Source organism: Hoplias malabaricus, chromosome 4 (assembly GCF_029633855.1).
Source record: "Hoplias malabaricus isolate fHopMal1 chromosome 4, fHopMal1.hap1, whole genome shotgun sequence".
NCBI classification, from domain to species: Eukaryota; Metazoa; Chordata; class Actinopteri; order Characiformes; family Erythrinidae; genus Hoplias; species Hoplias malabaricus.
Genome location: NC_089803.1, coordinates 72,340,528 through 72,365,080, shown reverse-complemented (window position 1 = coordinate 72,365,080; position 24,553 = coordinate 72,340,528). Strand labels below are relative to the sequence as shown.

General features: G+C 50.2%; 1 protein-coding gene across 2 annotated transcripts in view; it reads left to right on the top strand.

The window, feature by feature from the left end:
* The window catches only part of LOC136694584 (protein bicaudal D homolog 1-like), a 34,748-nt gene extending 10,875 nt beyond the window's left edge, over positions 1-23,873 (top strand). The window contains exons 2-9 of one of the 2 annotated variants that reach the window (XM_066668265.1): positions 2,950-3,162; positions 3,367-3,519; positions 4,250-4,723; positions 6,373-7,515; positions 10,022-10,173; positions 10,884-11,091; positions 20,900-20,975; positions 22,312-23,873. In XM_066668265.1, the coding sequence (XP_066524362.1) occupies positions 2,950-3,162; positions 3,367-3,519; positions 4,250-4,723; positions 6,373-7,515; positions 10,022-10,173; positions 10,884-11,091; positions 20,900-20,947 (2,391 nt within the window). In that variant the 3' untranslated portion in view covers positions 20,948-20,975; positions 22,312-23,873. Of the gene's footprint in view, positions 1-2,949; positions 3,163-3,366; positions 3,520-4,249; positions 4,724-6,372; positions 7,516-10,021; positions 10,174-10,883; positions 12,316-20,899; positions 20,976-22,311 lie in introns of those variants that run through there. The other variant, XM_066668264.1, reaches the window with a different exon arrangement.
* The last annotated feature ends 680 nt before the right edge of the window (positions 23,874-24,553 follow it).

The window sequence follows — 24,553 nt, the reverse complement described above, 5'->3', positions numbered from 1 at the left end:
CTACGATTCTGCGACACTCAGTGTGTTACAAGACAATCCACAGATACGTCAGGACGCTGTGTAACTGAAGAGACAGGACGCTGTGTAACAGAGAATAATCCGTAAAGCAACATTAGGTAAGATTCTGTTTTGATTTGGGGCTCCCCCTACAGCTGTAGAGTGTAATTCACTTTTACAGCACTCTCCTGGAATCAATCAATCAATCAGCTTTATTTATATAGTGCTTTTCACAACAGAAGTTTGTCACAAAGCAGTTTTACAGAGCTCTGGCTCTGAGCACGAGGAAGAAACCTTGGAGGGAACCCAGACTCACACGGGGAACCCATCCTCCTCGGGTCGACTCCGGAGACACCACAGAGAACAGAACAGATGTAAAAGTGAACTGAGAACAGATGAAACATTAGTGATGTATGAGTCTGAGGAAGGAGGAGGGGGCAGTGATTCTGTCGAAGGGTAACGGCAGGTGCAGAGTTAATTTGAGATAAAACAGCATCTCTGCACAACCCAGAACTCACAGGGTCAGGGGCTGGATCAGGGCCACACCAGGAGAGCAGCAGGAGCAGGGCTCTGTCTCGAGGCACGAGAGAGACACAGGAGAGAGAGAGAGAGAGAGAGAGAGAGAGAGAGAGAGAGGGAGGGAGACAGAGAGAGGGAGGGAGAGAGAGAGAGAGAGGGAGACAGAGAGAGAGAGCCCCCCCCCCCTCAGCTGTGCATAGCCATAGTCTAGACGTGAAGTTATAAATGCTTTATCATTTAAGGATAAAATATGCCAAACTTCAAGGAGAAGTGTGTTACCCTCCTCTTGAAATTACACAGTGCAGTTTCTGCAGTGCTGAGCCCAGAGCAGCAACAACAGACGTTCTGTTCTCTCTGTTAGAGCTCAGTGGAACAGCAGTTATTTTGAAGCTGGAATTGGAAAAATATTACCCAGCGTTGCTTTAATTGGAAACAATAGGAATTGTGTATTTATTAGTGTCACTTTTACAGCACAGCTAAGCCCCCCCCCCCCACACACACACACACACACACACCCTGACTGCACAGTGTCCAGGTCTCAGTGGGTCCTCAGTGCAGTGCAGAATAGCGATAAACTGCCAGAGATCAGAGCTGTTCTGTGGAGGCGGTGTTTTCAGTGTCTCCCTTGAGAAGTGAAGTGGCCCAGACTTTTGACTTGAAAGAGGACGATGTTTGAGCTTCTTTCTTTGCTGCAGGTTCAACAGGAACACGCCCCCCTGTGGAGTCATGAAGTAGTGACAGTGTTCAGTAAAAATACAGATATTTCACATCAATTTATCGATAATATTTCGCCAAAGTCAGTGCGATGTATCACAGGATCAATATTTATCCCACCCTTTAGTGCTGATCCGGGATCAGCACCGGAGACAACAATCAGTCCATTGCTCCATCAGAGAAACTTTACTTCAAACAAATAAACTATGATTCAAAGTCTTTACAGAAGATTTAAAAATGAAACTAGACACAAATAAAATGTCCAACTGATGAAATGTCTGTAGAATGTGTAACGTCTGATAGAAGACTGTTTAAAATGAATCATGGTAAAACAGTAACAATTTTAATCAGATCAAATTAAATTAAATAAAATGAAATGTAGGGCAGCACGGTGGTGCAGCAGGTAGGAGTCGCAGTCACACAGCTCCAGGGGCCTGGAGGTTGTGGGTTCGATTCCCGCTCCGGGTGACTGTCTGTGAGGAGTGTGGTGTGTTCTCCCTGTGTCCGCGTGGGTTTCCTCCGGGTGCTCCGGTTTCCTCCCACAGTCCAAAAACACACGTTGGTAGGTGGATTGGCGACTCAAAGTGTCCGTAGGTGTGAGTGAATGTGTGTGTGTCTGTGTTGCCCTGTGAAGGACTGGCGTCCCCTCCAGGGTGTATTCCCGCCTTGTGCCCGATGATTCCAGGTGCCTTGTGCCCGATGATTCCAGGTAGGCTCTGGACCCACCGCGACCCTAAATTGGATAAGCGGTTACAGGTAATGGATGGAAATGAAATGTAATCAGACGATTGAAATGTTGAAGTCAGAGACAGAAAAAGTGAAACAAGTGTAAAATACTAACAATGAAATTCATTCATTCATCGTCTGTAACCCTTATCCAGTTCAGGGTCGCGGTGGGTCCGGAGTCTACCCGCAGTCATTGGGCGCAAGGCGGGAATACACCCTGGAGGGGGCGCCAGTCCTTCACAGGGCCTCAATACCACCATTGCCACTGTCTCACACCCACAGGAGGCTGCTCCAGCTGCTGGGAGTGAAACGGCTGAGCAGCACTTCCAGATGTGTTTTCAGTGTCAAACAGCTGGGAGAGGAGAACCGAGGATCTCAGAGGTGTTCCTGGATCAACAGGAGAACCCCAGTGGGGAGCACAGAGCTGTGTGAGGGAGGGGGCTGCACAGAAAGGTGTGTGTGAATGGTCTGTTCCTGAAGCTACGTTCAAAAGGGGAGGACGACCTCTGGTGGACAGGCTGGGAATTACCTGTGACAGCTTCCTCAGTCTTTTTCACAGGCGTCTGGACTTCATTCTTTAAAGTGATGAAGTTTCTAATGCAGGGCTCACACTACAGGAATTTAACCCATTGTGTCTCATTTGATAATATTTCAGTGTCTGAATCCAACCTGAGCGTCGGGTTGTAAGCCATGTTCCTGACGAGGACCAATCGTCTCTCTCACACACACACAGTGTGGTACAAGCTGAGCTCATTATTTCATTATTAAACTAAGCTTACTCATATTCCCCAACATTACAGTGAACAAGCCTCTGTAACAGTCCCAAACAAACCCCAACAGTGTAAGGGGTGGAGCCATGCAAATTTCACAGCTTCCCTGAGTCCCAATTGGCCCCAGGCCCCTACAGTGTTTCATGTGACTGCTTCATTTGTATCAGGCTCCGTTCACACAGGTCTCTATAATCCCTCTTTTCTTTTCCTCTGCCTGTCCCAGGCCTTCAGCCAGGCGTACTCCATCCAGAGAAAGGTGGCGGAGGACGGTGAGAACAACGAGGAGGTGCTGCTGCAGGAGTCCGCGACCAAGGAGGCGTATTACATGGGCCGTCTTCTGGAGCAGCAAGCCGAGCTGAAAAACTCGCGCTCCCAGGCCTCCAACACACTGGCGGAGAATGAGCGGCTCGCCAGCGTCCTGCTGGAGCTGCAAGAGGTAGGACCCCCGGCCGATCGCCTCGTACCGTGTCTGAGCACGGGTGTCCCCCGCCGCTCTGCGCTTACACTGCGTTTAATGTTCAGGACCTGAGAACGATCATCAGGCTGTGGCCTTTCTTTTGAATAAAGGCGCTGTTGTGGAGCACAGTGGAGTTCAGGATTATTTTGTGGCTTATTTGGAGTTATTTTGTTATTTTCTCAGAGTAATGAGATGCTGGAGCTCCAGAGGAGCAGGATGAGAGAGGAGGCGAGGGAGTACAAGTTCAGAGAGGCACGGCTGCTGCAGGACTACACCGAGCTGGAGGAGGAGAACATCTCGCTGCAGAAACTGGTCTCCACACTGAAACAGAACCAGGTACAGCACAGACACTCTGACATGCAGAGTCACAGCACAGTCACAGCACAGTTACAGCACAGTTACAGCAGAGTTACAGCACAGTTACAGCACAGTCGCAGCACAGTCACAGCACAGTTACAGCAGAGTTACAACAGAGTCACAGCACAGTCTCAGCAGAGTCACAGCAGAGTCACAGCACAGTCACAGCACAGTTACAGCAGAGTCACAGCACAGTCGCAGCACAGTCACAGCACAGTTACAGCAGAGTTACAACAGAGTCACAGCACAGTCTCAGCAGAGTCACAGCAGAGTCACAGCACAGTCACAGCAGAGTCGCAGCACAGTCGCAGCACAGTCTCAGCACAGTCTCAGCACAGTCACAGCAGAGTCACAGCAGGGTCACAGCAGAGTTACAGCACAGTCTTAGCACAGTCACAGCACAGTCGCAGCACAGTCGCAGCACAATCACAGCAGAGTCGCAGCAGAGTCGCAGCACAGTCGCAGCACAGTCACAGCACAGTCGCAGCAGAGTCGCAGCACAGTCGCAGCACAATCACAGCAGAGTCGCAGCAGAGTCGCAGCAGAGTCGCAGCACAGTCTCAGCAGAGTCAGAACACACCACACTCCTCACAGACAGTCAACTCCCTAGAGACAGGACCCTGGAGCTGTGACAGAGAAACTAAGTGCTGCGCTGAACCAAATCAGTCTGAATATGTTCGTAGTCATACTCCTCTCTCTCTCTCCGCAGGTAGAGTACGAAGGCCTGAAACACGAGATCAAGGTGCTGGAGGAGGAGACGTCTTTGCTGAACAGCCAGTTAGAGGACGCCTTACGCTTGAAGGACATCTCCGAGAGCCAGTTAGAGGAGGCGCTGGAAGCTCTGAAGAGTGAGCGCGAGCAGAAGAACACCCTCCGTAAAGAGCTGGCCCAGCACCTCACAGTGTGTGACGGAGCCTTCTCTTCGGCCAGTGCCCACCTGGTGGCCCTCAGCTCGGCGCCCCCTAGCGGCAGTGCCACCCCCACCGCTGTCAGCTCTCCCGGCAGCGAGGACGGTGGCAAATGCAACGGGCTTCTGCTGCAGGGCGCAGCAGGTGCGGCACTGACCCGACTCAACGGGGACTTCAGGGCGTCGGGGCTGAGGAAGAGTGACTCCATGACCCCAGACCTGTACAGTGAGCTTCACATCACAGAGATCCAGAAACTCAAACAGCAGCTGCAGCAGGTATGTGTCGTCCCAGGATCAGACTTTAGACGAATTTAGCCTCATTTTTACAAAGAACAGTATCATTGGGCCCGGTCTGACGTTTCCTACGCCATGTTCCTGACGATGACCAATAGGAGTTTACACACGAGTTTATAGCTCCAGTCTGACACAGTGAATGTCCTGAACGACAAAAGTGTGGTCTGATCCTGGCATTATACACACACACACACACACACACACACATACTTCCCTACTAATGGATCACACAAGAAGATTATTTATAACCTCCCGGATGCAGGAGATCAGTGACATCACTACTGTCTCTTTCACTGTGTTACGCCTCGACCATCAACAGGAACAGAATAATTAAAGTCAGTATTATACAGTCCTTAGATGTGTTTTATTTAAATGTTCATTTGGAAAGTGTTTACTACATCAATAATAAATAAACAATAATCAGCACCTTATTAAACTGAGAAAAGTCAAGTATCTGTTGGAATTCTAATGAGAATCACCTTCGTGATGAAGGCTCATATTGCTTTAAGAACCGAGGCTGTTCACAGAAAAGCTTCCATTCGATGTCCACACGTTAGTGCAATAACGACCTGGAGCTGATATTTAAGCCCCGCCCACACGTATCTGAATATATTTAAAAAGGTTTTTGTGTGTGTTCTGGCCTCGCGTTCACATTGAAAACAGAGAGCAGTGAAATGGAGGTTTTTGTAAAACTCTCTCTAAGGTGGAGGTTTTTAAGAGCAGTGCTGTGTTTACGGTGAAACAGCTTTCTGCAGCAGGTCTGTTTCTGCGTTAGAACAGTGTGTTCAGAACCTCAGGCTTCCCTCTGTCAGGAACAGGAACATGGACGTGTGTGTGTGTGTGAGTGTGTGTGTGTGTGTGTGTGTGTGTGTGTGTGTGTGTGTGTGTGTGTGTGTGAGTGTGTGTGTGTGAGAATGTGTGTGTGTGTGTGAGAATGTGTGTGTGTGTGAGTGTGAGTGTGAGTGTGTGTGTGTGTATGTGAGTGTGAGTGTGTGTGTGTGAATGTGTGTGAAGGTGTGTGTGTGTGTGTGTGAATGTGTGTGTGTGTGTGTGTGTGTGAGTGAATGTGTGTGTGTGAGTGTGTGTGTGTGTGTGTGTGTGTGTGTGTGTGTGAATGTGTGTGTGTGTGAGTGTGTCTAGAGAGAGAAAGAAAAAGAGAAACAGAGAGAGACTGAAATACAGAGAGAGAGAGAGAGAAACAGAGAGAGAGAGAGACACACACACAGAGAGAAACAGATACAGAGAGATAGTAACAGAGAGAGAGAGGCATACAGAGAGAGAGAGAGAGAGAGAGAGAGAGAGAGAGAAACAGAGAGACAGAAAATGAGAAGGAGAAAAGCAAAAGGTGATACAGAGAAAAGGAAGCGTGAGAGAGAACAGAAAGTAAAAAAAACAGAAAATAAATAGAAGGACAGTGTTTCTGAGTCTTTTTACGTTCTCCTGTGGATGTTGATATTTTCTAAAATGCTCTTGGAAGCAAAAACCTGTTTTAAAAATGTCCAGCGACGTGTGGACAATGCCCTTGTAGAGTTTTCACATCTAGAAAAATCAAACAACTAAAATGTGTCATGGTCGAGGAAGCCTTCGACAGTACGGAGATTTCAGGGTGTGGTGCATGCTGTGCTTTGCAGGTGGAGCAGGAGAAGGTGTCTGCGCTGAGCAGTCTGCAGGAATGTCAAACGCAGCTGCAGCATGCTGAGAGTGCTCTTGCGGAGCAGCACGAGAGGGCACGGCGCCTCAGAGAGCGCGTTCAAATCCTCTGCAAGCAAGGTGGAGCCTCAGAGGCCAGCCAGGATGGCGAGGAAGGTGACCCTGACTTGAAGAGCCCTTCGTGGGTGTTTGGAGGTCTGGAGGGCCTGGGGGCCGAGCTGCTGCGGTGTAAGTACAGGCTGGCGGTGACAGAGGTGGTAGGCTTGAAGTCCGAGCTGAAGGAACTGCAAGACAGGCACAAGGAGTGCATGGAGGGGGTGACCCAGGTGGAGAAGCGCGCTCAGGGCCAGCTGCATGCTCTTGAGGCTCACGTGGCTCGTCTGGAGAGCAGCTGCAGAGAAGCGAAGGAGAAGGCAGTGGGACTGGAGCGGGAGTTGCAGACAGCGAACGGTGCGTCTTTGGAGAACCACAGCGCCTTGGTCACAGCCCAAGAGGAGCTGGCCACCTTCAGCGAGGAGCTGGCACAGCTCTACCACCACGTTTGCCTGTGCAATAATGAGACGCCCAACCGCGTCATGCTGGACTACTACCGACAGGGCCGCATCCCGCCCCGTGCCACCCCCACAGGTCTGAAGGGGCAGGACGAGCACCGCGTGCTGCTGACGCCGCGGCTTGCTCGACGCCTGGCTGCCATCAACGCTGCCACTTCCGCCTCAACACCGAGCAACTCTCGAAGTCCTTCGGAGTCACCTTCCAAAGAACCCCTCAATGCAGACGACAGTCCTGTCCGTACGCCCATGGGTTCGCCTGCAATCAGTGCCTCGTCATCCTCATCCTCATCATCTCCGGCACCTGAGTCATCCACGGGCTCCGAGTCCCGACGAGAGCCCAGTAACATCCACCACCTGACCGCTATCATCCGGGACCAGATCAAACACCTGCAGAAGGCTGTGGACCACTCGCTGCAGCTTTCTCGCCAGAGGGCAGCTGCCCGGGAGCTGGCGCCGCTGCTGGACAAGGACAAAGAGGCCTGCATGGAGGAGATCCTCAAGCTTAAGTCTCTGCTGAGTACCAAGAGGGAGCAGATTGCCACACTGCGCCTCGTACTCAAAGCCAACAAACAGGTAGGTTTGCAGCTTCTGCCAACAGAGCATGTCATTAGGGAGACTGCTCAAAATCTGTTATGGTAGTTTTTACCCTGCATGGTACCTACTCGACTTTACTCGACTCTGCCCTCTGTTGGGTACCTGATACTTCATTCGTCTCTGTTTCTAAAACCTATCTCTAAGGGGAACAGAGGGCTTTGGAAACCACAACAACGGCGGCGGTAACGTTAAGCGGTGTTTACTCATGGTGTATTGGCGTGTTGTTGTTGTTTGGGACTGAACACAGCTCCGTCATCAGTTCAGACAGATCAGTAGAGTTTGTTCCTTCCTTGTTGCAGCGTCCAGCTCTCGCTGGATTCTTTCGTCGGCCACCGATCCAAGGAGCGTTTGAACCTCTTCAAAAGACCACGGCGTCATTTTACGAGCTTCCGTCGTGAGTCGGATAAAAACAAACGTGATCTCTGCTGCAGCTGGAGATTTTACAGATGGAGAGTTGGTGCTGGTCGTCTGCGTTGCGTGGCGTAGAGTGACGACTCTCTCTGGACGATCAGCGCTCTGCAAGGTTTACACGCCACGGTTTAGTCCCTACTCGACTCGCTCTGAACCACGAGAGAACAGCCACTAAACAAGAACCCGCTTCCAGAACCAGGACCTGATTCACCTGGTGGAGGAGGGGAAGGGTTGAGTTGAGTCGAGTGGGCACCATGCAGAGGAAAATGCCATTATTTTAAATACTTGTTACTTTCCTGTTGAAACAGCAGCACCGTCTTCTTTCTGGAAGGCTCTGTGTGAGGCGTCTGTGCTCTGGGATAAATTCCAGTTCGTAGTACACTCGGTAATGAGTAATGCACTCCAATGTTGAGAAATGTTTTCATGTGAAGGGCTTATTTGCCTACACTTCAAGGGCTTTGTGATTAAAAGCATGCGTCGTGGCCTCCCCAGTCCAGCAGTGATTAATGGGAGTAGTGATTTATGGATTTGTGCAATGGACGGAGAAGTGCTGGGCTGCCTGGGACTCAGTGTAATTACCAGCTCCATTAACGTGTGCTACACAGTGTTCGGTTACTCTAATGGAAAGGCCGAGATGAGATTGCACCACGCTGCTTGTTTCTCTCGTACGTACGGAGCCCAGAGTGGGATGAATGTAGTAAGTGGGTGAGTATCTTCAATCAGGCAGAGCTTATGAGGTGAGATCATTAGCTTTGAAAGGTTTTCTGTCCCACTTTCAGGCTCAAAGCATGAGGATATAGACATAAATAAATAATAAAATAAGCATCGCTTCTTTCCCAGACGACTATCTGTGCTCTGTAATAGAGTTGGGAGGTGATGGGTAACTCCGTTTACTGCGGTATTTAAAAAGAAGGCAGTGTTTCTGTGACTTCATTCTTGTGCATTTAAGAGAGCCACAGGGAGGGGGCGCTGTGGGAGCTCACTGACTGCTGAAGTCACAGGTGGGGGATAAAACACGAGCCCAGTCGCCCCCCGCAGTGTGAGTTTAGAGCTGGGTTTGGGTTAAAACAGAGAGGAATGAAGCTGAAAACAGACAAAACACTCAGAAGAGCCTTCACTCTTTATCTCTCACAGGCTTTATCTCTAAATGTGTGTGATTTGAGCCTCAGTTTCGCTGGAGAATCATCTGCTGTGGTGTCTGTTAGCGCCAGCTGTGCTTCTAAACAGAGTAGAACTGTCTTATTTCACGTATTTACAACTGTTCCTCCAGCAGCAGGCGCTAAAATCTGCTCTCTCTCAGAAATTGTTTTTTTATCACCAACACATCGGTGTGCACTGTGGGGCTGTGCTGAGATGAACTGCACAGCACCGAAAACCCTTCACTCGACCCACACTCATAGATATGAGGCTCGCCCCCACAGTAAAACTGTACACCATGGTAATATTTTGAGACCATATGAAAATAGTGGATACCTTCCATCCCTCTGCACCCGTCTGCAGTGATATCAGAGGAGCTGCTGGGCCTCATTCTCCTTCAGAAGAGTTCCACACTCAGAGATTACCCCCCTCTCCTCACTCTTCTGTGATATGGAGCTCAGCTCAGATTCTCATTTGGCGGTTTTTGGTATGAAACTTTATTCCACCTTGAATGTTACAGTGGTCTCAGGCGCTAGAATGTAACTGCTTCAACATTTAAGGTGGAACTGGAAATTGGCAATTTACTCGTGCTGTTTTCTGCTCGTTCTGAAGTAAAGGCCATAATCCACTGAAACTACATTGAGAGAATACACTGGGGTCATGGAGTTTAAAGAAGGAAATAGTGGTTTTCATTGTCCTTCATTTAAGGTGTGCTCCTGAAACCTGTATATTCCAGGGGGTATATAGCCCTCCCCCTCTTTTTTAGCAAGAATTGAGGCACCCCAGCCCCAGAAAAAGGAGGGGTAGGGCTAAGGGGTGAAATCCAAGTGGGACTCTCTCCTAGATTAATTCACAAACGTCAAAAACATAATTCATATTTGTATCAACCTGAAACTCTGATAGAGCTCTGTAAACGTTTCTGTTTGCTGTGAGACAGACGGCGGAGGTGGCCTTGGCGAACCTGAAGAGCAAGTACGAGATGGAGAAGAGCATGGTCACGGAAACCATGATGAAGCTGCGTAACGAGCTGAAAGCTCTGAAAGAGGACGCTGCCACATTCTCCTCCCTCCGAGCCATGTTCGCCACACGGTAATGTGATTAGCTTCAGCAGGAACATGCAGCAGGGGCTGTGTAAGGTGTATTTTGTTTCAGGAGTGGATTCAGTTGTAGAGAAACCAGCTGAGACCAGAGGTATTCAAACTGTGTCCTCCAGAGTCCCACCGCCAGTTCTTCGAGAACTTAGGACCCTCCTCAAAACTAACAATATGTAAACAACAGCGTCTCTAATCGTCTCATTGGTCGAGCACTTTTATTGTGTATTATTAACTGGTGAATTATGTTAAAATAAAAGTGTCTGGGGAGCTTTCTCTCCTCGTTCAGGGCCCAGTCATCAGCTGCATTTCTCTCCTGAGTCTTGTGTTGAGTCTTTATTATAAAAATAAAAGTGTTACTGAATTAGAGGAAATTACTAAAGTGTCAGAGTTTGAAATTAAAACAATTTTATGACACGATTTATAAGTCGATTAAACCACGCCGCCTGCAGTTCCCCACTAGGGGGCGCCCCCTAGCCCCCCACAGTTTGAACACCTCTCGTCTTGGAATGGAAGCATGTAGCTGCTAATTATCATCGGAGGCTTTCACTATGATTTAATTTAACTTTAATTAAGAATTAAAACGTTCTCCTGCTCTTTTGTTATTTTACGATGACTGTGTGTCGTATTAAAAATCGCAATTGTCCCAAGAGCAGGAGAGTGTTTGAAATTTTAATTGACTTGGTCATGGTCCGTCTCTCCCTCCAGGTGCGACGAGTACGTAACTCAGCTGGACGAGATGCAGCGGCAGCTGGCGGCAGCTGAGGACGAGAAGAAGACTCTGAACTCGCTGCTCCGCATGGCCATCCAGCAGAAACTGGCCCTAACTCAGCGGCTGGAGGACCTGGAGTTCGACAGCGAGCAGATGTACCGCCCCCGCGTTGGGAGGACGTCCAAACTGAGGACCGCGCCTAAAGTAAGTGGAACAGAAACCTCGTCCCTCCCCGACACTTCGTCCGCGGTGTCTGAGCCTCCAGCCTCAGCCTCGGCCATCACGTCCCCGACGGCACACGCCCGAGCCCTCTTCTCTCCCTCGCGCCCGTCCGACCCGGGCAGCCCCCCTTCGCTGGAGGCCCCTGCTTCCCCTGCGTCCTCTTTATCGTCTTCCTGGACTCCCCCGGCCTTGCCGTACCGAGCGGGCCACAGTCACTGGACGGTGGGGATGCGGGCATACGTGGTGGAGCCGCACTCCTTCGGTGTGGACTACGCTCAGCTGTCCCGCTCCACCAGCCTGGCCCGCCGTTACGTAAGTGAGCCCCACTGCTCCCCTGGTTCTGCCCCTTCCTCGCCCTACCGCTCACCCGTTGTGGGCACCCACCGCTCCGCCTGGAGCTCACCCAGAACTCACCCTCTCCCCAGCGTCCTGACTCGCTCCACCCACTCAGCGCGGTACACCTCCCCCTCCGCGTCCTACAGCTCACTGTACACCAGAAACTACAGCTCTCAGCACCCGCGCTACTGAAAAGGCCCAGCAGGTGGCGCAGAGAGGAGGACAGACTGGTTTCCTGCGTGCCGTCGTAGCTCCTCGTGCACTTGACGTCTTTGGTGACTGTTTTCCGCTCAGGGATTTCTGTGGAGCACAAGTGGCCCTGCCTTCCTCTAAGATACTGCTGATCAGTTCTCAGGACTGTGTTCTCTGTCTCTCACCTCACGCTCTGTCCGTTCTGCGCGTGTGGAGCTCTCGGCGCAGGCCGAACCACGCCAGAGAGATCAGGAGGTCTTTGCCGGACTCCACATTAAGTTTGGGTTGGTTTGGGGGCACTGCTGTGCCTTAGAGTGAATTTGTAACGATAACAAACGACATGTTTCACGTGAAGGAGTTTGGAGGTGTTTTCCGTCTGTTGCTGAACGCATCCCTCGCAGCGTATTACGCCTTTTTCACTCGAGATCCTTTTGCACCAGACGTCTGCGAGTGATGCCCACAGCCTTTATATAAACTAGAGGTTTCAGCCACTCCTCCCTCGTCAGCAGCTTGGCGTTTCGTAAACCCGTCTGTGTGTGATGTTTTACCCGTGAGTTTGGAGCCAGACCCAGGACAATGGTTTCCTTGATTTGAAAAACTGAAATTTTAAACAAAGAATTCAGGTTTTGATCTGGAACTCTGGAATAAGCACAGGAAAGGATTCTTTACTTTAAATTTAACTGTGAATAAATTCTGGAAATATTTTCAATATATAATTATTTTCATTTGATATTATTAGGCTCTTATTCAGATTCAGGGGGGAATCTGCAAAACACAATAATATATTTTTATTAATTATTATTATATATTTTTAATATACAATAATATATTTCTTGCACCGATAGCTCAAGTTTTTTTTAATGGAAGTTAGTATTTATTATTAAAAATTGCCACTCAGCCCCTGACTCAGCCCCGCACTCAGCCCCCAACCTGCTCCTCAATCTGAAGAGACACCTCAGAGGACAGATGTTTTCTGATCAGAGCCATAAATGATTTCCATAAAGAACTAATTTTCTGTTATTTTCAGGGAATTGAAAAGTGAATCACAAATTTTAAATTTAAGGGTAATTCTATAAAAATGCCCTTTATCTTTAGTCTGAACACAGTGCTGTATTTTCCAAAGATCAAACTTGAATTTCCAGTTTCAGATTTAAGTTTTTTTGGAATTCACAGAAACTGTCGTCTGAGGTACGGCTCCTTCGCTTCGTGTCGTTTGTTTTCTGATGTTTTTGTTTTGGTGGTAAATCAGTGGCAGTCTGAAGTGTTCAGAATTGGGACACGACCGCGCAGCGTCAAACACAAAGGCACAGCTTAAATAACCCTCTGAAGGTCGGACTATGCTTCTGCGTTGACTCGACGTCACTTCACTGCGTCACTCTGCAGTTACACGACCAAACCACTAGGGCTGCGTCCCAAATATCTTCCTCCACCTTATGTAGTGTGCACGGTAGTGTAGAAGTGTTAGTGCTGTCATCTGTGAAGTGCACTATGTAGGGAGTAGGGTGCTATTTGGAAAAGGGCACAGTGTGTTTCTTCTCCTCGTACTCTCTCAGAATTAAAGGAACATCGCTGTCACTGAAGCTACAAACAGTGTAGTGTATCTTTAAAGGTACAGCAGTGGTGTTAGAGTCCAGTTGTGTTCGCTAAAGGAGAGAAGTTTAATCCATGTTCCTCGGACTGTGGACCAATCACATGTGTGGGCTTTGCGTGCGGCGCAGGTTCGACACAGAAGCATACTTTGACCTTAACTCTGATTGGAAGCCACTCGTTTGTGCATCGTTAGTTAACGCTCATGCAGCTTCAGGTTCTGTCGGTGCTGCTTCTGCGTCAGTGAGGATGAGAGCGGAGTCTCGGGGGTGAAGGGGTGAATGCAGGTGAAGCAGTGACACAGGGAAGGGGCTGTGGCTACAATCCTGAAGCACAGCAGTGAAGCGTGGGATATTTTAAGGAAGGCAGCCGCGATCGTTGATCGATTGTAAGCTTTACGAAGCAGCGCAGCGCTCGTCTACTCGACTAATCTCAGGGATCAGCATCTTTCTCAGCTGCTTTGTACCGGGGGGAACCGGCGGATTCTTCTGAACCATCCCCCATGCTTCAGTAACGAATATATACCTGTGCACATGCAATGTCTTACTGACTAATACTCAAAGATCAGCCATAGCATTAAAAATACCTCTCATTGTTTATTCTCCCAGCTCTCCACTGAACACACGGGTCACTCTGTAGTCCATCTGTGGCTCTGCATACTTTATTACCCTGCTGTTCCTCAGCGCTCAGGACCCCCACAGAGCAGGTGTGATGTGGTGGTGGATCATTCTCAGCGCTGCAGTGACACTGACGTGGTGATGGTGTGTTAGTGTGTGTTGTGCTGGTGTAGAGTGGATCAGACACAGCAGTGCTGCTGGAGTTTTTAAACCCTGTGTCCACTCTCTGTCCACTCTGTGAGACACTCCTCCCTCGTTGGTCCACCTTGTAGATGTAGAGTCAGAGACAGTAGCTCATCTGTCGCTGCACAGTGTGTGTCGCTCGTCCTCTAGTCCTTCATCAGTGACACAGGACGCTGTCGGCTGGATGTTTTTGGTCGGTGGACTGTTCTCGGTCCAGACACTGAGGGGTTTAAAAACTCCAGCAGCACTGCTGTGTCTGATCCACTCTACACCAGCACAACACACACTAACACACCACCACCACGTCAGTGTCACTGCAGCGCTGAGAATGATCCACCACCACATCACACCTGCTCTGTGGGGGTCCTGAGGGGAGAGGGGGTAATAAAGTATGCAGAGCCACAGGTGGACTACAGTCTGTAAGTGTGGCGCTAGAAAGTGCTCCTGTGTGGCTGGTGGAGCTGGGCTGGTTTTTTCTGTTTGGGTCTGTATACTGGATCTAGCTTTGGAACTATGTACTAAGTTTCACGTCATGATTGTGCTCATGTTGGTGCCCCTCCAGGTCTTTGTTGTCTGTGTACGTTTGGGAACTCTGACAGAACGCCACGTTCTAGACTCAAGAGCCAAAGGCTCAGTCGAGTACCACAGTCTCAGAGCAGAGCACTGTCTCCCAGTGGTCTCCCACTGCATTTACACTGCTCCAGCACATCCACGCACTGCTATGTGTCCCACTCGCTTTCAGTGCCCAGAGGAGACCTTTACTGCTCATGGGTTGCTCTGTAATGGCTCAGGAGACATAATAACGATTCTCCTGAAATTCCTTAGGAGAAAAGGAATGAGACACGAGACGGGAGAGAGAGATAAAGAGAGGAAGGATAGTGTAGACTCTGAGATCTCCACTAAAACTCCAGAGGAGACGTACGTGAGACATTTTCTGTCTGATTTCATTCTTGTCGAGGAGAAACAACAGAGATTTTAAGGAGATCTGCTTTTCTAATCTTCTTTTCTCTGGGTGGGAAGCGTCGGTTCTCTCAGACACGGCCGTGCGGTGCATGATGAGTCCAGGTGTGGCGAATATTTGAGCCAAGACTTTATGCAAATATATCGGGCCAAATCGACGCATCTGTCCAATCAGACGACAGCTGCTGTCTGCGCTATTAGTGTCTACAATGCAATGTGTGACGTGTTCGTTCTGTTTTTCTGCATTTCTTTGGAGCATGGAGGCTGCTGGCGGTACCTTTACACCCTGGAGCAGAGTAAATGCAGTGTCGGACATCTTTCCCCAGCCCTGAGACCTCATTCCTGTACATAGAGCTCCGCAAAGAGACTGTTAGCGTCAGTCTGTAACAACCAGCTGAATTTACCTGTTGCACCAAAGACACTGTTGTAGCCTTCTCTTGTTTAAACAGTTTGACGTGTGTTGGTTCCGACTGAACGCCGGAGGACGCTGAAGCATTTGACAGGACCTCGTCCTACAGCCTCACACAGCTCGACACACTCCGGTATTAACCCCCGATGTCCTGCGCACCAGTGTATTACACCTGGCCTCGGCACACGGTCATCACACGGCTCCGGGGGGAGAGGACGTCTCTGACGGCTCCTGGGTGTCCACTGAATGTAGACCAGGGCTCACTGACCACATTGACATTCTTTATTCACGTCTTTGCAGAGCCTCGGTTTAAGACTAGACGTAAACACTGGATCTGGATGTGGCCGTTAGACTCAGGAGTTGTGTTCGTACGGTGAGGACGTGTCTGTACCCATGCTCCACTGAGCTGTAACACGGTCAATAGTGTCTCTGCTGTTGCAACACCAAACTCTGCCCTGCACTATGTAACGTTTGGAGACAGACAGAGTCCAGAATCCAGGAGTCAGCGCTGGTTTGAGGCGGTGTAACTCTCCGTGTTTCTCCAGAGTTGGATGTAGCTGACGTTAGAGGTAGTGTTTGTTCTGTGAGCAGTGAAATGGCCTGAAGGAGGCGTACCGTCCGTGTTTATCCGCTCTGAAAACAGCTGAACCAGACTCAGAACTCCAGAACAATCCGACACTGATTTTTTGCAGTCTCTTGTCGTGCTTTCTTGTTTCGTAGCGGCCTCAAGGTTGGTGACGGCGAGGGTTAGAGAAGGAAAGGCAGGTGTTCTCCAGTGTTGAGTAGCCTTTGTTGTAGATCAGTTTTTCTCAAACTTTTTAGACCACGTACCACCCAACGTCAAACCACTGTCTCGCCACAGCATGTTCTTCCTCGGGGTGTTGCATGTTTTTGTTGCCTTTTTACTTGAACTTCACAAGCTTTACACAGTTATTCTAGATTAATTTCTACACATTCAAACTGAATCTTTGAAACTCAGCGACACATTAATGAGAACGTATCAAAGTATAGAAAGAAATAAAGAAATAAAAATAAGATACAGTCAACTGAGGGCGAGTGGAGGGCGTCCTGTGAGGGCGAGTGGAGGGCGTCCTGTGAGGGCGAGTGGAGGGCGTCCTGTGTGGGCGAGTGGAGGGCGTCCTGTGAGGGCGAGTGGAGGGCGTCCTGTGTGGGCGAGTGGAGGGCGTCCTGTGTGGGCGAGTGGAGGGCGTCCTGTGAGGGCGAGTGGAGGGCGTCCTGTGAGGGCGAGTGGAGGGCGTCCTGTGAGGGCGAGTGGAGGGCGTCCTGTGAGGGCGAGTGGAGGGCGTCCTGTGTGGGCGAGTGGAGGGCGTCCTGTGTGGGCGAGTGGAGGGCGTCCTGTGAGGGCGAGTGGAGGGCGTCCTGTGTGGGAGAGTGGAGGGCGTCCTGTGAGGGCGAGTGGAGGGCGTCCTGTGTGGGCGAGTGGAGGGCGTCCTGTGTGGGCGAGTGGAGGGCGTCCTGTGAGGGCGAGTGGAGGGCGTCCTGTGAGGGCGAGTGGAAGGCGTCCTGTGAGGGCGAGTGGAGGGCGTCCTGTGTGGGCGAGTGGAGGGCGTCCTGTGAGGGCGAGTGGAGGGCGTCCTGTGAGGGCGAGTGGAAGGCGTCCTGTGAGGGCGAGTGGAGGGCGTCCTGTGTTGGAGAGTGGAGGGCGTCCTGTGAGGGCGAGTGGAGGGCGTCCTGTGTGGGAGAGTGGAGGGCGTCCTGTGTGGGCGAGTGGAGGGCGTCCTGTGTGGGCGAGTGGAGGGCGTCCTGTGAGGGCGAGTGGAGGGCGTCCTGTGTGGGAGAGTGGAGGGCGTCCTGTGAGGGCGAGTGGAGGGCGTCCTGTGAGGGCGAGTGGAGGGCGTCCTATGTGGGAGAGTGGAGGGCGTCCTGTGAGGGCGAGTGGAGGGCGTCCTGTGTGGGAGAGTGGAGGGCGTCCTGTGTGGGAGAGTGGAGGGCGTCCTGTGAGGGCGAGTGGAGGGCGTCCTGTGAGGGCGAGTGGAGGGCGTCCTGTGTGGGCGAGTGGAAGGCGTCCTGTGAGGGCGAGTGGAGGGCGTCCTGTGTGGGCGAGTGGAGGGCGTCCTGTGAGGGCGAGTGGAGGGCGTCCTGTGAGGGCGAGTGGAGGGCGTCCTGTGTTGGAGAGTGGAGGGCGTCCTGTGAGGGCGAGTGGAGGGCGTCCTGTGTGGGAGAGTGGAGGGCGTCCTGTGTGGGCGAGTGGAGGGCGTCCTGTGTGGGCGAGTGGAGGGCGTCCTGTGAGGGCGAGTGGAGGGCGTCCTGTGTGGGAGAGTGGAGGGCGTCCTGTGAGGGCGAGTGGAGGGCGTCCTGTGAGGGCGAGTGGAGGGCGTCCTGTGAGGGCGAGTGGAGGGCGTCCTATGTGGGAGAGTGGAGGGCGTCCTGTGAGGGCGAGTGGAGGGCGTCCTGTGTGGGAGAGTGGAGGGCGTCCTGTGTGGGAGAGTGGAGGGCGTCCTGTGAGGGCGAGTGGAGGGCGTCCTGTGAGGGCGAGTGGAGGGCGTCCTGTGAGGGCGAGTGGAAGGCGTCCTGTGAGGGCGAGTGGAGGGCGTCCTGTGTGGGCGAGTGGAGGGCGTCCTGTGAGGGCGAGTGGAGGGCGTCCTGTGAGGGCGAGTGGAGGGCGTCCTGTGTTGGAGAGTGGAGGGCGTCCTGTGAGGGCGAGTGGAGGGCGTCCTGTGTGGGCGAGTGGAGGGCGTCCTGTGTGGGCGAGTGGAGGGCGTCCTGTGAGGGCGAGTGGAGGGCGTCCTGTGAGGGCGAGTGGAGGGCGTCCTGTGAGGGCGAGTGGAGATAAAGAAGCTCCAGATAGAGCTCAGAGGCTGAAATAAAGTGCTATGTCATAGTGGAGCTGGACGGGTCGTTTAGAGAGTGTTATATTGTCCTCTGTGTTCTGAGTAAAGACCAGAGAACCAGACTCCTTCTGAAATGGGGAAATGGAGAACGGGAAACGACACGTTATCCGAGGTTTTAATTTAGAACGAAAATCTTGGGTTGTGGTCACGTCCTTTTACAAAAACAGTGGATAAATCATGACTCTGTCCTGGCTCTATCTGTTTGTCTCTGGCTCTGGAGTTGAATTCAGACACAGCGCTGGAACCCAGCCCCACAGCGCCCCCCACTGGTGACGTATCCTTGGTTCCCATCAAGACTGGTGGAAACGTGGGGCAGGTTCTTCTTCTTTTGGTGGGAAAGGGCTAAGAGGAGAGAGACAGTGACAGAGTGCCTAGGGTTTAGAGGATGCGCTGCGGTGGTCAGTGGATCTTTACTGGCGTACGAGGACAGAAACCTCTCAGACCTCCTCTCTGTGGCACCTTTTCCCCCCTGAGGCCTGACACAGGCACACACACACACACACACACACACACACACTCATGTGTTATGTGTTACTAAAGTATTCTTCCAGTCGTTCCTGAGCATCTCTCAATTTAACCCCAAGCCAGATTCAGTAGGGAACCTCAGTCTTGTCAAATGCTTCAGCGCGTCCCTGTGGCATTAGAGGTAACAGTGCCAGGCCTCGTTTGGTGGTGCAGTAATGCTGTGGTAACTATCTATTCACACATAAAGGGACTGTCCAGTCTGGTCAACAGTTCAGCAGCGAGGTGTGTGTAATATCAGGGTCATGATGTCAAACACGGGTCAGTCGTTCTGCTGAAATCATGTGGTTTCACTCAGACACATCGAAGGAGATTAACTTCATCTCACACCAGCTGAGAACGTTGGTACTGGTCTGTTACCGGAGCGGGGTCTGAACCTAGCGGTGGGCGATAAGGCCCTAAAATCACATCACAGCAGTTTCCAGGTGTTTTTGTGAGAGTGATTGTTATTCAGATGTTACAGATGTTCATTCAGTAGAAACAATAAAAACCTCTAAACATTTTTGTTATTTTGTAGACAACAGTCACTTAAAAAGATTTAGATTTTGTATAAAATAAATAACTTAAAATAAACTTACCACAAAACTGAAGTGCAAAAATGTAGTGGCTGTAAGTGTAATTTACAAGAATAAAATTATACAGAAATACCCTTAAAACTTCAGAGTAAATAAAACAGATCCAGAATAAATAGTGTGCTAAGTGGGAGTGGTCTGTGATTAGTGGGATTGGCTTATGCTGAGTGGGTGTGGTCTGTGCTGAGTAGAAGTGGCCTGTGCTGAGTGGGAGAGGTCTGTGCTAAGTGGGTGTGGTCTGTGATTAGTGGGGGTGGTCTGTGCTGAGTAGTAGTGGTCTGTGTTGACTGGGCGTGGCTTATGCTGAGTGGGAGTGGCCTGTGCTGAGTGGGTGTGGTCTGTGCTCGGGTTAGAGCTCATTGGCTGTTGAGTTCCTGGGGTGTTTTTGATGTTCCTCAAACCCGACTGGGTGTTTCTACTCGAGGAGGTGTAACAGATCAGTGTTTTCCCCGTTGTGTCGTTACAGGGTGGTTGTGTATCTCATTACCGTGGTGTTGTATTTATTCATCTGAAATATTGTAAATGAACCCCCTCCACACGACTAAAGTCTTTGGAAAAAAATCTCCAGGCGTGTTACGTTGCACTGCTGCTGTGTGTAAACACATGATTTCATTACGTTAACAACTAAAAATATTGGTATAATAACAATACTGATTTTTTGATACAGTTTGGCGCAGCCCTAGTGGCCATAGCACCAGGGGGATGTTAACTGGACCTGCACCGTTTGCTTTTTCTCCTGGTGTAACTCTGGTGATAGAGGAGTCCCGGCGGGGGCACGTTCACAGAGTGCAGAGTGAAATAAATCAGAGCAGAACCAGGGCTCTGTGTGTGCTCCTCGTCTCCTATCAGCTTAGAAATGATGCACAGGTCTTTCTGTCCTGTTGGGGGCGCTGTGTTTGTTTCAGAGGGAGATTGAGAGCTGATTCAGAGCGGAGTGGATCTGTGAAAAAAATAGAACAGGGCAGAAACAAAAGCAACCACCTTCAGCAGAACCAATGCCCTGTGTTTATTACACACCCAGCTGCAGCTACTGAATGATTATTTAGTAGTATTTATTGATTTATGGTTTATAAATATGACTGATTACAGTCCGTAAAGAGCTACCAAACGTGGCCTGGTGTGGTGAGCGGCTTTCGTCCGGCTCCTGTTGAGTCTGGGTCTGTTCTGTTGTGTATTATACGATAATGCAACACTATTCCAGAGCGTCTTATTCTGGACAGACTGTTACCTGCTGTCACCGACTGCTATTGTCTGTCATTGCCTGTGTGTGAGCATGTGTTTACAGAGCATACAGGACAACCATTATCTCTCCAATACCGTGTACAGTCTCCTTCTTGTATGTCCTTCATTTATGATGTAAATAACACATAAAACCATCTGCAGTAAAGACGTTTCTGTGCCTGCTGTTATTGTGTGATTTCTGTCCTGTACGAGCTGATGTGTAGATCACAGACCACACGTTTCTAGGTCCCCAGGTGCACTATTGCTGTGGCTGTATGATGTCCTTGGCCCCACAACGCCCCCTGGCTGTGGGATCTCTAACCTGTCAGTCTTTTGCAGATCGTCAGCAGCCTCCTGCCTCAGTGTCGACAGCCTCCTCACAGCTAGGACTGAGCTGGGCTTCTCCACACAGAAGGTAGCAACACACACAGCTCTCTCCACTTTCCACGTCGACTGTGTTTCAGTTTATATTCCACCCAGAGCACTGGAGGACTTCATCATGTAGAGTACGGCAGGAGAAGTGCTGGGAGCAGGAGGGAAGGGGGCGAATTCTAGCTGGAGTGGGATTTGATGTTGGTCCCTGTTCACACAGCAGGTGAAAGTGGCCCTTCAGGTGTGACACAGGTGTGTAGTGTCTCTGTGAACAGCACCGAATCAGACTTTTTAAAATCATGGTATTGAGATCTGATCCATATCCGATCTGAGGCCGTGTGACGCTGTGTGAACGGCCCGATCTGGATTCATGTGACTTTTACGATAAGAAGCGGCAGCCAAAGGCTTAAAGCGCCCTCTCAAACACACATTCACCTGGAGGACTGCATCGGGCACTAGGGTTCACCCAGGACAGCACACACATTCACTCATTCACTCCAGACACACATTCACTCGCACACACACACTCATTCACTCGCACACACACTCATTCACTCGCACACACACACACACATTCACTCGCACACACACACACACATTCACTCATTCACTCGCACACACACACACACACTCTTTCACTCTTTCACTCGCACACACTCATTCACATGCGCACACACACATTCACTCATTCACTCCAGACACACATTCACTCGCACACACTCATTCACTCGCACACACACATTCACTCTTTCACTCGCACATACACATTCACTCACACACACATTCGCTCACACACACAAATTCACTCGCACACACTCATTCACTCGCGCACACACACATTCACTCATTCACTCGCACACACACACATTCACTCACACACACAAATTCACTCATTCACTCACACATTCACTCGCACACACACACATTCACTCGCGCACACACACACACATTCACTCGCACACACTCATTCACTCGCGCAGACACACCTTCACTCATTCACTCGCACACACACACATTCACTCATTCACTCGCGCACACTCATTCACTCGCGCACACACACCTTCACTCATTCACTCACATTCACTCGCACACACACACATTCACTCATTCACTCGCACACACACACATTCACACATTCACTCGCACACGCATTCACTAAAGCATCAGGACAGCGCAGCAGTAAAACTCCGGTCACATTCCTTCATTGTCGTCTCTTAGGAGTGTGATGTGTTCACACTGATGTAAGTTGTAGGAGACAGTTTATACACTGTGTGAACAGCAGAACAAACAAAAAATCAGATCTGGGCCACTTTTACTGTGTGAACGTAGCCTGTGTTCCTCTGTGTAAATGCCATAAATGTAAATGTATCTGGTCTCAGTTTGCAGGTGCCCCCTGGATTCAGCAGAAGTCTCTCAGACACAGACGCCTCTCTCTCTGTGGCCTAGACTCGAGTCTGACCCAGCTCTCCTGCCTCTAACCTATGACCTCCAGCGCACCCTCACTCATAATCTCTGAGCCTTGTACAGATCAAACACAGATCTACACTGGAGACACATCAGATACGAAACATCGCTCGAAACGATAGTCAGAAGCCCTCCTTATCTCTTTCTGCCCAGCTTCATTTCTCACACACTGCTCCAGTGCAGGGTTCTACCTCTCACCTCTCTCTGAAATCTGGGTCATCAGACACAGCCCTTTTCCACCAACTTGGAGCTGGTTCGGTTCCCATTCGAGAACCTAATTTGGAACCGTTCAGTGCCGTTCCACCAACATAAATATGTTCTGAACCAGAAAAGTTAGTTTAAGCTGGAACCAAAGAACAGTCTGTGTTCAAGAGCAAAACCGTGAGGGCGTCCGTGAGCGAGGCGAGATAAAGAAGCTCCAGAAAGAGCTCAGAGCCTCAAATAAAGCATTATGACACAGTGGAGCTGGACGGGTCATTTACAAATTATTATATCGTCCTCGACGATGTTCTAGGTAAAGACCAGACGCATCTGTGGAGGTTCTGCTTCTGAAACGGAGCAATGGAGAACGGGAAATGACCTGTATCTGATTTGAAGAGAATGTCACACGGAAATAAAAACAGGAAAATGCTGTGTGTGTGTGTTTCTGAGGCTGAGTTCAGCGCCAGTCCAGGAGCGTTCTCACAGTTCTCACTGTTCTCCACTGTTCTAGTGCTCAGCAGACAGCTCTAGAACCACAGTCTGAAACACTCTGACTGCGACTGACAGAACTCTGCATCGTTTCCACATGTGTCTCATATCTCACTGTGATCTGACCGCGCTGTAAACAGTGGATTAACCATGACTCTGTCCTGACTCTGTCCCTTTATCTCTGGCTCTGGAGCTGAATTCAGACACAGCCCCACAGCGACCCCCGCTGGTGACGTATCCTTGGTTCCCATCAAAACTGGTGGAAACGCGGTGGGACGGTTCACTGGAGAGAATCAAGGTTCTAAGGATCAGGAATGAAACCAGATGTTGGTGGAAGAGGGCTGTCAGCGTCTGTCACACACCTCACTCAACACGCTGCATGTTGAAGCGTGCACTTCTATTTCTCTCGTGCTTTGTTTAATGGATGGCACACTGCATTTCCTCACGCACACGCACGTCCTCTATCGTTGTGCCCACGTCTCGTCTTCACCCCGGCCTCTTAAAGCTGTAAGCACAACAAGTCAGTGAAGCATTCCAGCACGGGCCGTGATTCCGGCTCTTAATCCCTACCCCGGAAGACGTGCAGCTCAACACCACCGTCCCAACGTCTCTGCTTTACCACTGGACAGTGGATGTAATATAGACTCTGCAAAGGTCTGACGCAGACGAAAGGACCGAGGTCAGTGCGAGGTACAGGGAGGGAATGCTACACAGTGGATTCTGAAAGCATTCAGACCCTTTTGCTTGTTGCACACGTTTTAATACATTTGATTTTACTATTGAAACAGGTGGGCATTTGTGTTTAACTCAGTGGGGGGTGATGGGGTGGGAGGGGGTTGGTGCAAGGGCTGTTTACTCTTTAGGGCGATGGGGCAAAGTAATTTTTTTCTTTTCATTTTACTGCAGTAAATATCCATGTCTCTGTATTAACTGAGCTCTACCAGACGGTTTGTCCCGCCTCTAAATATCACAGTCCAATCAGTGTTAAGTTTTGTTCCGTACAGTCCCGCCTCTTTTTGGACAATTGGAAAACAGTCCCAGGCTCCTCTCATAAACTCTCATGTTAAGGCTTTTTTTCCGAGCTGCAGAGCCTTCAGTTCATTCGCAGTGGGTTCCAGGAGCTCGCCCCAATGTACTTTTGTGTTGTATTGTGTTCCAAACAGCCCCCTGCTACATTCCCTACATTGATTACTATATAGTGAAGTATATAGTGACTAGGGCAGCCAGAGCCATGTAGAGAGTCTTCATAAAGCTTTATGAATCTAGAGGCTACAGGTGGTGTTTCTACATGAGGTGACCACAAAAATAAAACTCCTCAACGTTAGATGATACGGTCAGGTTAGATTCCTGATTAATTTGTACAGTGCAAGGTGCCAGCTGCATAGATGGCTAGCGCTTAATTTACCACTGAACAAGCCGCCATTACAACCATTGCCCTCCATTGATGTATGCAGCTGCTTCAACTTC